Below are 12,028 nucleotides of genomic sequence, written 5' to 3' on the forward strand. Positions count from 1 at the left end.
GCTGGCTCACCATTTCAACTTATGCCACATTTTGCCTTGAGGCACTGTGTATGAGACTACTGTACGTTTTCTTCAAAAAGATTTCACGGTGCAAGGCAGTGTGAAATAGGAACGCAAACAGGAGCTTGGGGGTGTTGTGGGAAGTGCACAGGGCAGGAGTGCGTTAAGCGCAGAAGTGTTTCCAGGTCTTAACACAAACTATGGCCGTGCTCTTGGGCCTTGACTGCACATCTGTGAGAGCACAAGGGATACAGTGATCCCTCAGGCTCTTCCACTCTTCCTGTCTTTGACTCATTGGTTCCAGGAGCCTAAGGGGCTTTTGCCTCACTGTTTCCCTGTAGCTCCTTTTCATGGAGGACCAGCCATGCACACACTCACTCGCACAAGGTAAGGGGGATCAGAAGAATGCCCTGAGATGGACACGTGAAGTGGATGGAAGGCGGACACAGTGTTTCTGAGTGTCTCTAGTAAAGGATTGGCTACACCATGGCCCTCCTGGAGTTTCAGCTCCCTTAGCAGACAGAACCTCCATATCCCAGGAGCTCCTTCTTCCTTGTCATTTACTCATATGTGGAAGGTCTGCTCAGTTGGGGGTTCATTTAACATCCTTTGTTTTTCTCTACTAAGGACTTCCCAACCCATTGCAGATTGGGCCCAAGGGCATGTGGCTGGGTGTCCCGAGTGGGAGGGAATAGAATAGAACCTGGAGCTTTGGACTTCCAGACCTCACTGCCTCAAGAGGAGAAGCTGAGAGACAGTATGGATGGGGAGCTCTTCCAGTCACCAGTGTTTCTTTTCCAGATGCCCCAGATCAACAGCACCAAACAAACTTTATTTCAAACCCCCGTTCTGGTTGATAGCCATGATGATGTTAGAGCACCGCATTGTAGAATATTCTGCTCTGTCACCCATTAGTGACATCTGCTGCGGGCGCCTCGGGTGTGGTGGGGAGTGGCTTAGGCCTCACATCCGCCATCCCTTCTTTGGGAATACTTCAACGCTCACTTTCCTTGGGACCAACGTGAATGTTCACATGTGCCTTAAAACCTCCGTTTCTCTTACACTCTGCTTGCAGGACGTGCGGCGAGTGCCCGGAGTAGCCCCGACTCTTGTTCGGTCGGCATCTGAGACCAGTGAGAAACGCCCCTTCATGTGTGCTTATCCGGGCTGCAATAAGAGATATTTTAAGCTGTCTCACTTACAGATGCACAGCCGGAAGCACACTGGTAAGTGCGTCCACTGTCCAGCCTTGGCTCTGGTGGCCTTTGGGCAGCGGTGTCCCAGGAGCCCCTGCTCCTGGCTCCTGTGCTGCCGGGACACAGGTGATCTCTGGGATGGAAAGTAGGTGCTGCTTTCAAAGATCTGGCCCAGGTGATGGGAAAAGGATGCCAGGTCATTTTGTATCCTGATTGTCCATCCTTTATTAAAGAAGGGCAGAGCAGAGTAGGTGGAGAGAGAATCCCACAGAATTAAAGAGAACTGTGTTTGAATTCTGGCTTCACCACCAGGTGGTGTGACCGTGAGCAAGTTACCTAACTGTTCTTCAAATTTCACTTACCTCACCTACCTTATACAATGGTTGAGACTAGATTAACTTCTAAAATCAAATTGAATTATAGTAGTTAGAGATATGAAACATACAGTTCCTATGTTAATAGGTCTGAATAGATGATAGTGTTACTTTTATAATTCTATTAGTATCTCTTAAGGGAGAGGAGCTGGCCTGGGAGCTTGGTAATCAGATGATTTTGAGAGCTTGATATGCAAGGTCATCATAAGACTTAGGAAAAGATGGTCCAAAGAAGAACTTAACTGCTTGGGCTAGTAATAACCAACCAGATAGGAACGGGAAAATGGCTGTAGGTTTAGTTTTTGATTTCAATCTTTAAAAAAAGGGATGATGAGTTTTGATGATGTTTTAAAGAAAACTGATTTTCCCACAGGTCAAGGGGCCTGCCTCTGGGAAAGAGAGAATTGGCCATGTGCTGTTGTTGGCTGCCTTGAATGTGAACAGCCATTTCACAAATGTCTGCTCCTGGCCTTGTGGGCACTAGATAGGAGTGTGGCTAGGTTTCCCCTACAGAAAAGCCGGGCAAAGCACAGGCTTTCCTGCTGGGGAGTTGGTACCGTTCTTTCCACGACAGAAGGGAAGATACATTGTTATGATTACCATTATTATTTTATTGTTACTGTGGACTTTGCTTCGGAGAAGCTGGAGAAGAAAGTGAGCTGCATTCAGATCTCTTTAGACCATTGGTCTTTGCTAAGCCATTGCGTCTGGAGGATGCAATTCTGGCATAGACCTGAGTTTGCACTCAGTAAACCCCTTGCTTTGAAGCTGAAGATGAGAGAACCAGTTGCATGTTATATTTTTACATATTTCCCCAAATGGGATCATTTGAAAACTATCTGTTAAGATTATAAGGAAAATGATAAGGTAAAGTTCTGCCTAGACGGATGTAATACATTGAAGGCAATGTGGTTGTAGAAATTTTAATGGGAAAGAGGCACTTAGAAAACAGTGAGGGTTAGATGTCTGTGGGAAGGGAAGGCAGTGGGCAAGATAGTCATGACCCCCAGACCCGCTGGAACCTTTAAGAAACGCTTCCTTGGGCTTCCCTGGTGGCGCAGTGGTTGAGAGTCCGCCTGCCGTTGCAGGGGATGCGGGTTCGTGCCCTGGTCCGGGAAGATTCCCACATGCCGCGGAGCGGCTGGGCCCGTGAGCCATGGCCGCTGAGCCTGCGCGTCCAAGAGCCTGTGCTCTGCAACGGGAGAGGCCACAACAGTGAGAGGCCCGCGTACCGCAAAAAGGGCGGGATATTTAACAACGCTGAAGTCCCCTTCTTAAAAGAGTGCCATCTTTTTGTATTTATTTATAATAATAGTACAGACTATTATGTTAAATTTTTTTATATTAAATACTTTCTATGTGCCAAATTCTCTACATGCATTATTTCATTTAATCCTCACGCACAATTATCTGGTGGTAGGATATAGGGAAGCGGGACTTAAACTCATGACTTTCAACTCCAAGTCACAGGCCCCCTTCTCAAAGAGTCTGTGGTCTGTTTTGGAGCCAAGACATACACAAATGAAAAGGGACAGAGAGTGTGTGAATCTGGAGGTGCTGAGAAGACTTGCTCGAGTGAGCGTCATTCGTTTCTTGGAGGAGGAAGGGCTTGGGTTAACCATCAAAGGGTTGGCAAGGTTGGGCAGAGGAAGTAAAGGATGAGCCGAAGGAGAAAGGCAGAGAAAAGACATGAGACTGAACAGGAGTGTTGCTTTTCCCAGGTTGAAGAGGTGAAGCTTGAGTTGCTGGGCTGGATATCAACAGAAAGTTAAGGAAAGGCTCCTGCCCTCAGGATTTTCCAGCTCGCGGCAGAACTAGACCTGGACACAGCCCCATGTTAGACGTTCTGTAATAAGTTCTGTAATGAGGGAAGGAAGGGCTTTCTGTGTGAACATGAAGTTTCCAAGAAGGCATCGCAGAGGAAGCGGCGTTTATGAGGGACGTGCAGTAGAGTTTTGGATGGGTTAGGAATCCGGAGATAGGGGTGGAGGATGTTTAGTGTGAGCAAAGTACAAGGCAGTTTTTGGGAATGGTGAGCTCTGTATAGCAGGAATATAGATTAATCAGGGAAACAGAGGGGGTCATGAGGCTGGAAGGGTAACCAGGCACTGCCCAGCAACAGAAAGAGCCAGCTGACCCTGGGAGGGCTTGCTCTCCATCCCAGAATGCTGGTGACTCAGAATTCTCATAAGAAGATGGGATGGCCCAGGGTCGCTCAGTGCAGTCAGAGGGCGCAGTTCCCAGGATCTGGCTGAACTTTCTCCAGTGAGGACAGGGGTGAGGCTTCGCCATTCTGAGGCAGGAGGTTGTGTAATCCCACTCCTGACTTCTCTTGGGTAAAGGGATACCAAAAACTCTAAAGGCTCTGGCTCCTGGTTTAACTTGAGCACCTCACAACCATGCAGCTGTGTATGCCTGACTCAGGAATGGGAAGTCAGTAGCAGAGAACACCACATCTTCAGGCCATAAAACATAAAACACTTACTTCACGGGGCTGGCTCCGAGGCACATCCGTCCCAGAATTCTGCCTCAGACTCAGCCTAGGACTTAAGACTGCTTTGGTTTATTATTTGTTTAAATATTCTCTGCCAGTACTTTTTGAGCACTGTCTCTGTGCTAGGCACTGGACTAAGACCCTTATGTGGATGGTCTGTTGTAATCTGCTTATAAATCCTTGGAAGTTGTCGGATTATTGGCTCCATTTCACAGTGAGGAAATGATACCTCAACCAGCCCTTTAAGTGGAAGAGCTGGATGTGACCCCAGCGTCAGACTCCAGAACCTGAATTCCCTTCAATTCTTTTTTTTTAATTTATTTATTTTTGGCTGCGTTGGGTCTTGTGTTGCTGTGTGCGGGCTTTCTCTAGCTGCAGCGAGCGGGGGCTACTCTTTGTTGCGGTACGCGGGCTTCTCACTGCCGTGGCTTCTCTTGTTGCGGAGCACGGGCTTCAGTAGTTGTAGCACGCGAGCTCAGTAGTTGTGGCGCCCGGGCTTAGTTGCTCCGCGGCATGTGGGATTTTCCCGAACCAGGGATCGAACCCGTGTGCCCTGCATTGGCAGGTGGATTCTTAACCACTGCACCACCAGGGAAGTCCCCCTCCATTCACTACTAACGCATCCTTATTCACGCAACCCCCTTCTATGCCTCCTGCCCATGAGTGTATGTGTAGGCGGGTCTTTAACCTCACACTGCGGTTGGCAGCCCATCCCTGAAACCTTCCACCCAGGTGCCTTCAGCATTTTGGGATCCCTTCAGTCCCAGGAAGAGAAGTTGCCTCTAATGAGATCCTCATTTCCAGTATCATTTTCAAACGGAATATGTGTCTTCCCCAAGGTGAGAAGCCATACCAGTGTGACTTCAAGGACTGTGAGCGAAGGTTTTCTCGTTCAGACCAGCTCAAAAGACACCAAAGGAGACACACAGGTTTGTAGGCTCCCTTCTCGTTGCTGGCAGTGTGTTCCCTCGGGTCATGGTTGATTTTGTGATTCTCTTTATTGTTCAATATGGATGTGAGAGGGTCAGCCATTTGTTTGTTTAGTTTCTCCAATAATTTTTTCCCCCTAATCTCTGAGGATTTACCTTCCCTTAAAGGGGGAAAAAAAAAGAAGAAGAAGAATGGAAAGAAAAAGAAACATCCCGTATTTCCCCTGAAAACCACAGAGCCATGATATTCCCATTAGCAATTTGCTGTTGATACACTGAGTGTCGGTAAAGAACATGTGTGGTGGAGAGCAAAATCCCATTTGTAGTGTGTGATTCACTTTTTCAGTCTCAGACACAGCTGAGAACTTGGTGAGAAGCTGGACATATGTGGTTAAGCAGTAGTTGTTCCCAAGACCACAGGTCTTCAAGGATTACTGTGTAGAATCAGGTGGTTCCTGCTGGGCCTGGGGTACTGGGGAAATCTGAGGGCGAGGCAGATACTGTAGGCATGGCTGGAGATGCCTGGCTCCTCGGGCCGCCGGGAAGCAGGCCTCGTGGGCCTTGCTTTGCCCCACATGGTTAGGGCCACGGCTAGACCTTCTCTGTCCGTTTAGGTGTGAAACCATTCCAGTGTAAAACTTGTCAGCGAAAGTTCTCCCGGTCTGACCATCTGAAGACCCACACCAGGACTCATACAGGTAAAACAAGTGCGTAAACTTTTCTTCACATTTATTTTTCATTATTTTTTTAAACTACTGTTGAATGGAGTTGCTTGTGATGAGAGAGACTGGAAAAAACAAGTGTAAAAGTGCTAAGCAGGTTTAGATTCAGTGGAGAGAAAGCACAGTGCATGGCTATCTTTAAATAACAACATTGTTTAAGAAGGAATGAGAGTGGGGGACACAGAGCATAAGAGATGTGAAAAGAACTCTTTTCATGAGTGTCCAGAATGAAGTGAAGAGATAAGCTAGGTCCCTGCTGTTCCCAATTTGTTGCTTCACATTTTTATCAACTCAGTTTGATAGGATAATCAACCTTACAGAAAAACAGCAAAAATTCTAGCAAGCCCAACACTTATTTTCCTGAAAGTTTGCGTTTCACAACACTATTTTCAGAGGACTGAATCTTTGCTCTGCTAAAACTTAGTGTTGCAGGAGCACTCATGGCTTCTGCCAGACCCATATCAGCGTGTGGGTATTATTTCCTTCGTACTAGAATAGAGAGGAGAATAGGACATCAATTCACTGGCTGCTGCAAGTTTTTGCTTCTCCACAAGGCTGGTGTGATTCATAATGAAAATAGCACCATCTTTGTTGTGTGTTTTCTAGCTTTGGAGGGAGGGCCAATGCTTAGGTTATCTCATTTTATCTTCGCAACATCCTTGGAAGAAGAGGAGGTAGGCACGTCTTATCCCCATTTTACAGATGAGGAGGCTGAGGCACGTGATAAAATGACTTTGTCTAAAGTCCCAAAGCTAGTAAGTAGCAAACCCAGTTCTGTCTTCTCCCAGCCCACCTACCCACTGCCTTCTTTGTTGGTGAAAGAGCCTGGGTTCACCTTGCAGCCCAGGGAGGATAGAGAATAAAGAAGAGACCCAAGTTCAGCAGAGTTGAATTCCATTGAGAGACTGAGGAGAATGATGACTGACAGGAGGAGAGGTTGGGATTTGTCCATCAGGAGGTGTTCTTTGACAGCATGGCTGGCGGTTGGCGGGGGTGGGGACAGGAACCAGATCAGAAAGAGCAGAGGAACAGTGAGTAGGAGGTGAGGGAAATGGGAGGTCATGAGCCCCTGTGAAGTCCTGGATTCTCAGCCCCAACAGGCTGTACGTACTGACAGTCAAGGCACCTGTGCCCCAGAGTTGGTGGGATGGGCATCTCATTCCCTTACTCACGTGCCTTTGGTGTTACTTCTTTGCCTTCGTCCTGAGCTCATAACTTGGTGGGAAAGAGTTATCGTCGCTTGTACCCTGCCCCCTACCCAGTGCATATCTGTATATGTACAAAGTGACCTATGTCACCAGCAGATTGTTTAATGCTCTATTTGACTGGCCTCCAGTTCTGACCCTGGAACAGCACCTCTCCTGGGACATTTCTCAGTGCTTGCCCCATCCACTAGTTCTCAGAGAACGCAATATGGGACTAGCCATATCCTGAGAACATCCCCAGGTGGTACGGGAAGAGGCTCCTGCAACATTTTTACTTAGGATTAAGCTATGGCTGTATTTCCATTATGTCGAGGTCCAATGCATCGAGGTATGATGCAGCAACGTGTGTGGGCTTTGGAATCAGACAGACCTGGATTTAAGTCTTGCCTGGGTCTGCCCTCACCAGAGGTCCAGCTTCATCTGTAGAGTGGGGGTAATAATGCTGGCCTTACAGGCTGCTGTAAGGAGTACACGAAATTATATATATATGTGTGTGTGTGTGTATATATGTATGTATGTATATATTTGAATATATATGTATGTATATATGTGTGTGTGCATATATGTATGTATGTATATATTTGAATATATGTGTATGTATATATGTGTGTGTGTGCATATATGTATGTATATATATTTGAATATATATGTATGTATATATGTGTATGTATATATATATTTGAATATATGTGTATGCATATATGTGTGTGTGTGATATCCCAGCACAAGGCTCGGCACGTACTAGGCATTCATAAATGCTGATTATCTTCCAAAATGAGGCTTGGGAGGATCTTCTGAGGCCTCCTTAGGTGGAGAAGCCTCGATTTTTTGGCAAGCTTGTTAAAAATCTCAAAACCATGCCTCAGTTAGAATCTTCTGTATAATGGGTATTATGCTGAGTAACCCTTTAAGGTGAAAGAAGCAAATACCATGTGCACTGATGTCAGTGATTCATTTAAAAAACACCCAGCCCATCCAGAATATCTATACAGACAGAGATATTAAAGCTACAGTCACAGCTCCGCTACTGGGTGGCTATCAATCAACAATATCCAGGGTGATGATCCTGAGGCCCTTGCCTCCCAATTAAGCTCAATTCCCTCCTTAAACAGCAAAGGGGAAACATTGACACAGTTCACAAAACAGTCTAATGGCAGGGGTTTTACCAAATGTTTTTCCCCCTTGATTAAATATGAATCGCCCAGACATTTCCATCAGCTAGACTCCTTCTTTCTCTCCCATTTCCCAAGCCTTCTGACTCAATAACACTTTATAATTGTCACAGTATTTTCATCCTTAAGGCCCCAGAGGTGCTGCCACTTCAAGGCTGCTTGTGAGATGGGCCCGATTTGTTAGCTTAGGGAAAGAGTTAGAGAGAATCTGGAGTGGGTGTCTCGTGATGATTTAATTTGGGCCTTTAATGCTTGAACTTGCGCCCCATCTCTCCACCGCAAGTGTCTCTGACTGGCCATTGTGTCAACAGGTGAAAAGCCCTTCAGCTGTCGGTGGCCCAGTTGTCAGAAAAAGTTTGCCCGGTCAGACGAATTAGTCCGCCATCACAACATGCACCAGAGAAACATAAGCAAACTCCAGCTGGCGCTTTGAGGGGTCCACGCCAGGCACCGTTCTGTGTCTCGGGCAGGACAGTGTGTGAACTACTTTCAAAGCTGACTTTAACATTCCTCCTCACTCGCCTCTCTAAGAAGGAAACGGAGGTTGATCTTCTTCATCCAGCTTCTGAGAAAGATGCCTGTACTACTGGATCCTACCAGGTTTGCCCAGAGGAGTTGGTCTCTACTTAGCCGACTTTTAGTTGACTCATAAGGCTCTGGAGAAGTGGCTGTCAGTGTCCAGTTAGTTAAAAGCCCATTGCCATTTGGTCTGGATTTTCCACCGTTAAGAAGAGCCGTTGATGGTAATGGTCCCCCCGCCCCTTCTCCCTTTACGCTCATTTTCACGGGGAATGGAGTCATTGTACCTTTTTCCATCATAGAATATTTATAGGCCAGGGCATGTGGATGTGTCTGCTAATGTAAACTTTGTCATGGTTTCCATTTACTAACAGCAACAGCAAGAAATAAATCAGAGGGCAAGGCACTGGGGGTGAGTCCCGTCCGACATTCCGGAGCTTAGGCAGGCCGCTAACCTGGAAAGCAGGATGTGGCGCCACCAGGCAACTTTTAAAACTCAAGCATTTCAAGCCGCTGAGAAAAGAATCAGAGCTAACCAGTACCTCTGCAGAGAGATCTAAAAGAATCTTTTATCATTCAGTTAATTCAATGTAACATTAGCACAATGCTCTTAAGAAACCGTGCTTGAGGATCTGAGATTTTGTTTTCGTGTTTCTTTTTGACTTTCCTGAGTTGTAATCATATGCATCTTCAGAGATGTACATATCTCCTCACACAAAGGAAGTGGAATTCATTTTTATCATTTGGGGTGTCCTTAAGAGTATACAGACCACACTGGTTATGTGGCTTCAAGTTGTAAAAAATTAAAGTGACTAAAAGAAAATAAGGGCTGGTCCGGGATCTCCACTGATAAGACTGTTCTTTAGTAACTTAAGTAACTTTGGGTCTACAAGTATATGTGAAAAAAAATGAGACTTACTAGTGTGAGGAAATCCATTGTTTAAAGGTGGTTGGGTGTATGTGTGTGTTTTGTTTCTGTTTTTTAAGGGAGGGAGTTTATTATTTACTGTTGCTTGAAATTATTGTGTAAATATATATATCTGATAATGATTTGCTCTTTGACAACTAAAGTTAGGAAATGTATAAATGTTAGATGCATCACTGTTTTGGTGTTGATCTTCCAACATATAACACTAAGTAACACTAAAAATGTAACCTGCATTTTTCACTTCGCTCTCAATTAAAGTCTATTCAAAAGGAAAGTGGTAAGATTCTATCAGCTGTGTTGCGTACAAATCTTGAGGACAGTTGAGCCTCTTTTAAACAGGTAAGATGCTGACGCTGACACCAATGACCGCTTAAGTCTGTCCAGGTCCTGACCACTCGTTATTTCTCTCCGTTGAACCTCAGGTGGTAATTACTGGTCCTAGAAGCAGCCAGAGAGCACCACCTTCACCTGTCATCATGCCACGTGGATGGCATGGGGGGAATTGTATTTTCAGAGTCATTTTCATCGGGCTCTCATTGCATCACTGCTTGCTCCAGGTCAGCAAAAGAGAGTAGAGAGATGCAAATGATAACTGGTCTTTTTTGAAAAGTTCACTGCTATACACTGCAATCAGGAGAGTATAAACTGAACACCTAGTACAACCCAATTTACAATCGTAGTTGCTATAAATTAGCTCAGCAGGTTGGAAACGGCTTAAGACTTTCCAGGGCAGCCGAGTGTGAAAGGCAAAGATCTACGTTATCTATAAACTATAAACTCTCTTTCTGGTTCTGGTGGATGGTTTTTCAGTTGTAAATAAGGAGATTAATTTGGTGCCGCCTCTCTCAACTCCGTTATCTGGGAGCTTGCGTGCATTCCAGGCTTCATTTCTTCATTTAAAATGTATCTTGAGCAGACAGCAGCTCACAACAGAGACTTTCCTGCGTTGAAGTGCAGCTCAAAGTTTGGGCTGCCTAGAAGTCAGGTCCTGAGGCCCCTCTCGGTTAGCATCTGGCTCTTGAATCACTGTTAATTATAGCCAGTGTAGTGACTCATTTGTATCAGCAGTTTTTATCTTTTCCTGCCAGAAGACGGCATTTCTCTGGAGAAGCTCAGGATGAGCATGGCAAACGTCAGCGAGTCAGAGCGAGCCAGGTTTCACAACAAAAGCAGTCACATTGTTTCATCTGCGCTAGGAAGCCCAGAGATTCTCACACTACTTTAGCAGGTTAGCTTGCAGTTAAGGTCATGGGCTTTGGAAAGCAGACCAACCTGGATTCAGATCCTAAGTCCTCAGTTTCCTTATGTGTGAAGCGGGGACTTTTTGTCCCTATCTGTCTGATAGGGTCGTAGTGAGGATTAAATGTCTGATAGGGTTGTAGTGAGGATTAAATGGGGGGGAAAAGCATGATAGCATCTAGTACATCGCCAAGGCTTCATAGGCATCATCTAGGAAAATGATTACCTGAGAACTCATGCTAATTTCCTTTACCTCCCCCCTCCCCCCCTGCATCCTCTTGCAGTGTCCAGACATCTTCATGCAGAATGACAAACAAATCCGTTTCCATATACTACAAACCAGGGTTAAGGTTTGCAGCAATAGGGCTCTTGTCAGTCTCCCCACAGAGACCACATCTATTTGCTTTGTGCCTTTTGTAACACACCCAGTGGCATTGAGTGTGTGTTTTGAGACCCGTGGAGTTGACCACGAGCAGATTGTCAGGATGAAAGCTGGTCAGAGGGAGCTCTCTGTAGCTCAGGCTAGAGTCTATATGAGGTGCAAAGGTCAAAATGTACATTTTTCCATCTTGCTTTAGTAAAGTGTATGGTCCAATATCTTTAAAAGGCCACCTTCAGCCCCCCAGTGGATCTTCCCAGACTGTCTCATCCCGGTACCTCTGTAGCACTTAGAGTACATAACATTCAATAGTATTTTTTATGGGTATCTTGCTTTCCCACCTAGGACCATCTACCTATAAGGTAGACAGGACAAGTATTATTCCCACTGTACAGATGAGGAAGCTGAGGCTCAGTGAAAGTAGTGGCTGAGGCAGGACTTGGTCTAGGAGTTCTGTATCCAAGTTTTCTTCCAAAACGTGCTCGATGATATAGACATGCACTCTGCTCCATGGTTTCATATCTACAAGTCATATCTTCCTAACCATGTGTGAGCTTCTAGAGGAGTGGATCGTCTCCCTTCCTGTGTTACTTCCCTGAGGACTTCTCAACCTTTAATATCGATGGACATTCCCTGAGGAATTGGTTGAATCACAGACTCCTATTCGGAAGTTCTGGGCTGGGGCCTGAGACTGCATTCCTAACACGCTCCCAGGCGATGCCCACCCTGCTGGTCTGTGGACGACACTTTACAGAGACCTAACGGCTGAGCTCGAGAAATACTTGCTATAAGGTGACTGATGAGTTTTGCACCTAACACTCCTGAGACTGTCCCGAACCTTTTTAGCCTGTAGAGAGCGGCCGTGAAGATG

The 12,028-nt window shown here is 45.9% G+C and overlaps 1 protein-coding gene across 5 annotated transcripts in view; it reads left to right on the forward strand.

The window, feature by feature from the left end:
• Nucleotides 1–9,813, forward strand: part of WT1 (WT1 transcription factor) — a 49,320-nt gene extending 39,507 nt beyond the window's left edge. For 3 of the 5 annotated variants that reach the window (XM_027115693.1, XM_027115694.1, XM_027115695.1), the window contains 4 exons: nt 1,076–1,226; nt 4,904–4,993; nt 5,608–5,691; nt 8,404–9,813. In XM_027115693.1, the coding sequence (XP_026971494.1) occupies nt 1,076–1,226; nt 4,904–4,993; nt 5,608–5,691; nt 8,404–8,525 (447 nt within the window). In that variant the 3' untranslated portion in view covers nt 8,526–9,813. Of the gene's footprint in view, nt 1–1,075; nt 1,227–4,903; nt 4,994–5,607; nt 5,701–8,403 lie in introns of all 5 variants that reach the window. The other 2 variants (XM_027115692.1, XM_027115696.1) reach the window with 1 other exon arrangement.
• Nucleotides 9,814–12,028: the final 2,215 nt, after the last annotated feature.

Source organism: Aethalodelphis obliquidens, unplaced genomic scaffold (assembly GCF_003676395.1).
Source record: "Aethalodelphis obliquidens isolate GAN/ISIS:26980383/991018 unplaced genomic scaffold, ASM367639v1 scaffold14, whole genome shotgun sequence".
Lineage (NCBI taxonomy): Eukaryota > Metazoa > Chordata > Mammalia > Artiodactyla > Delphinidae > Aethalodelphis > Aethalodelphis obliquidens.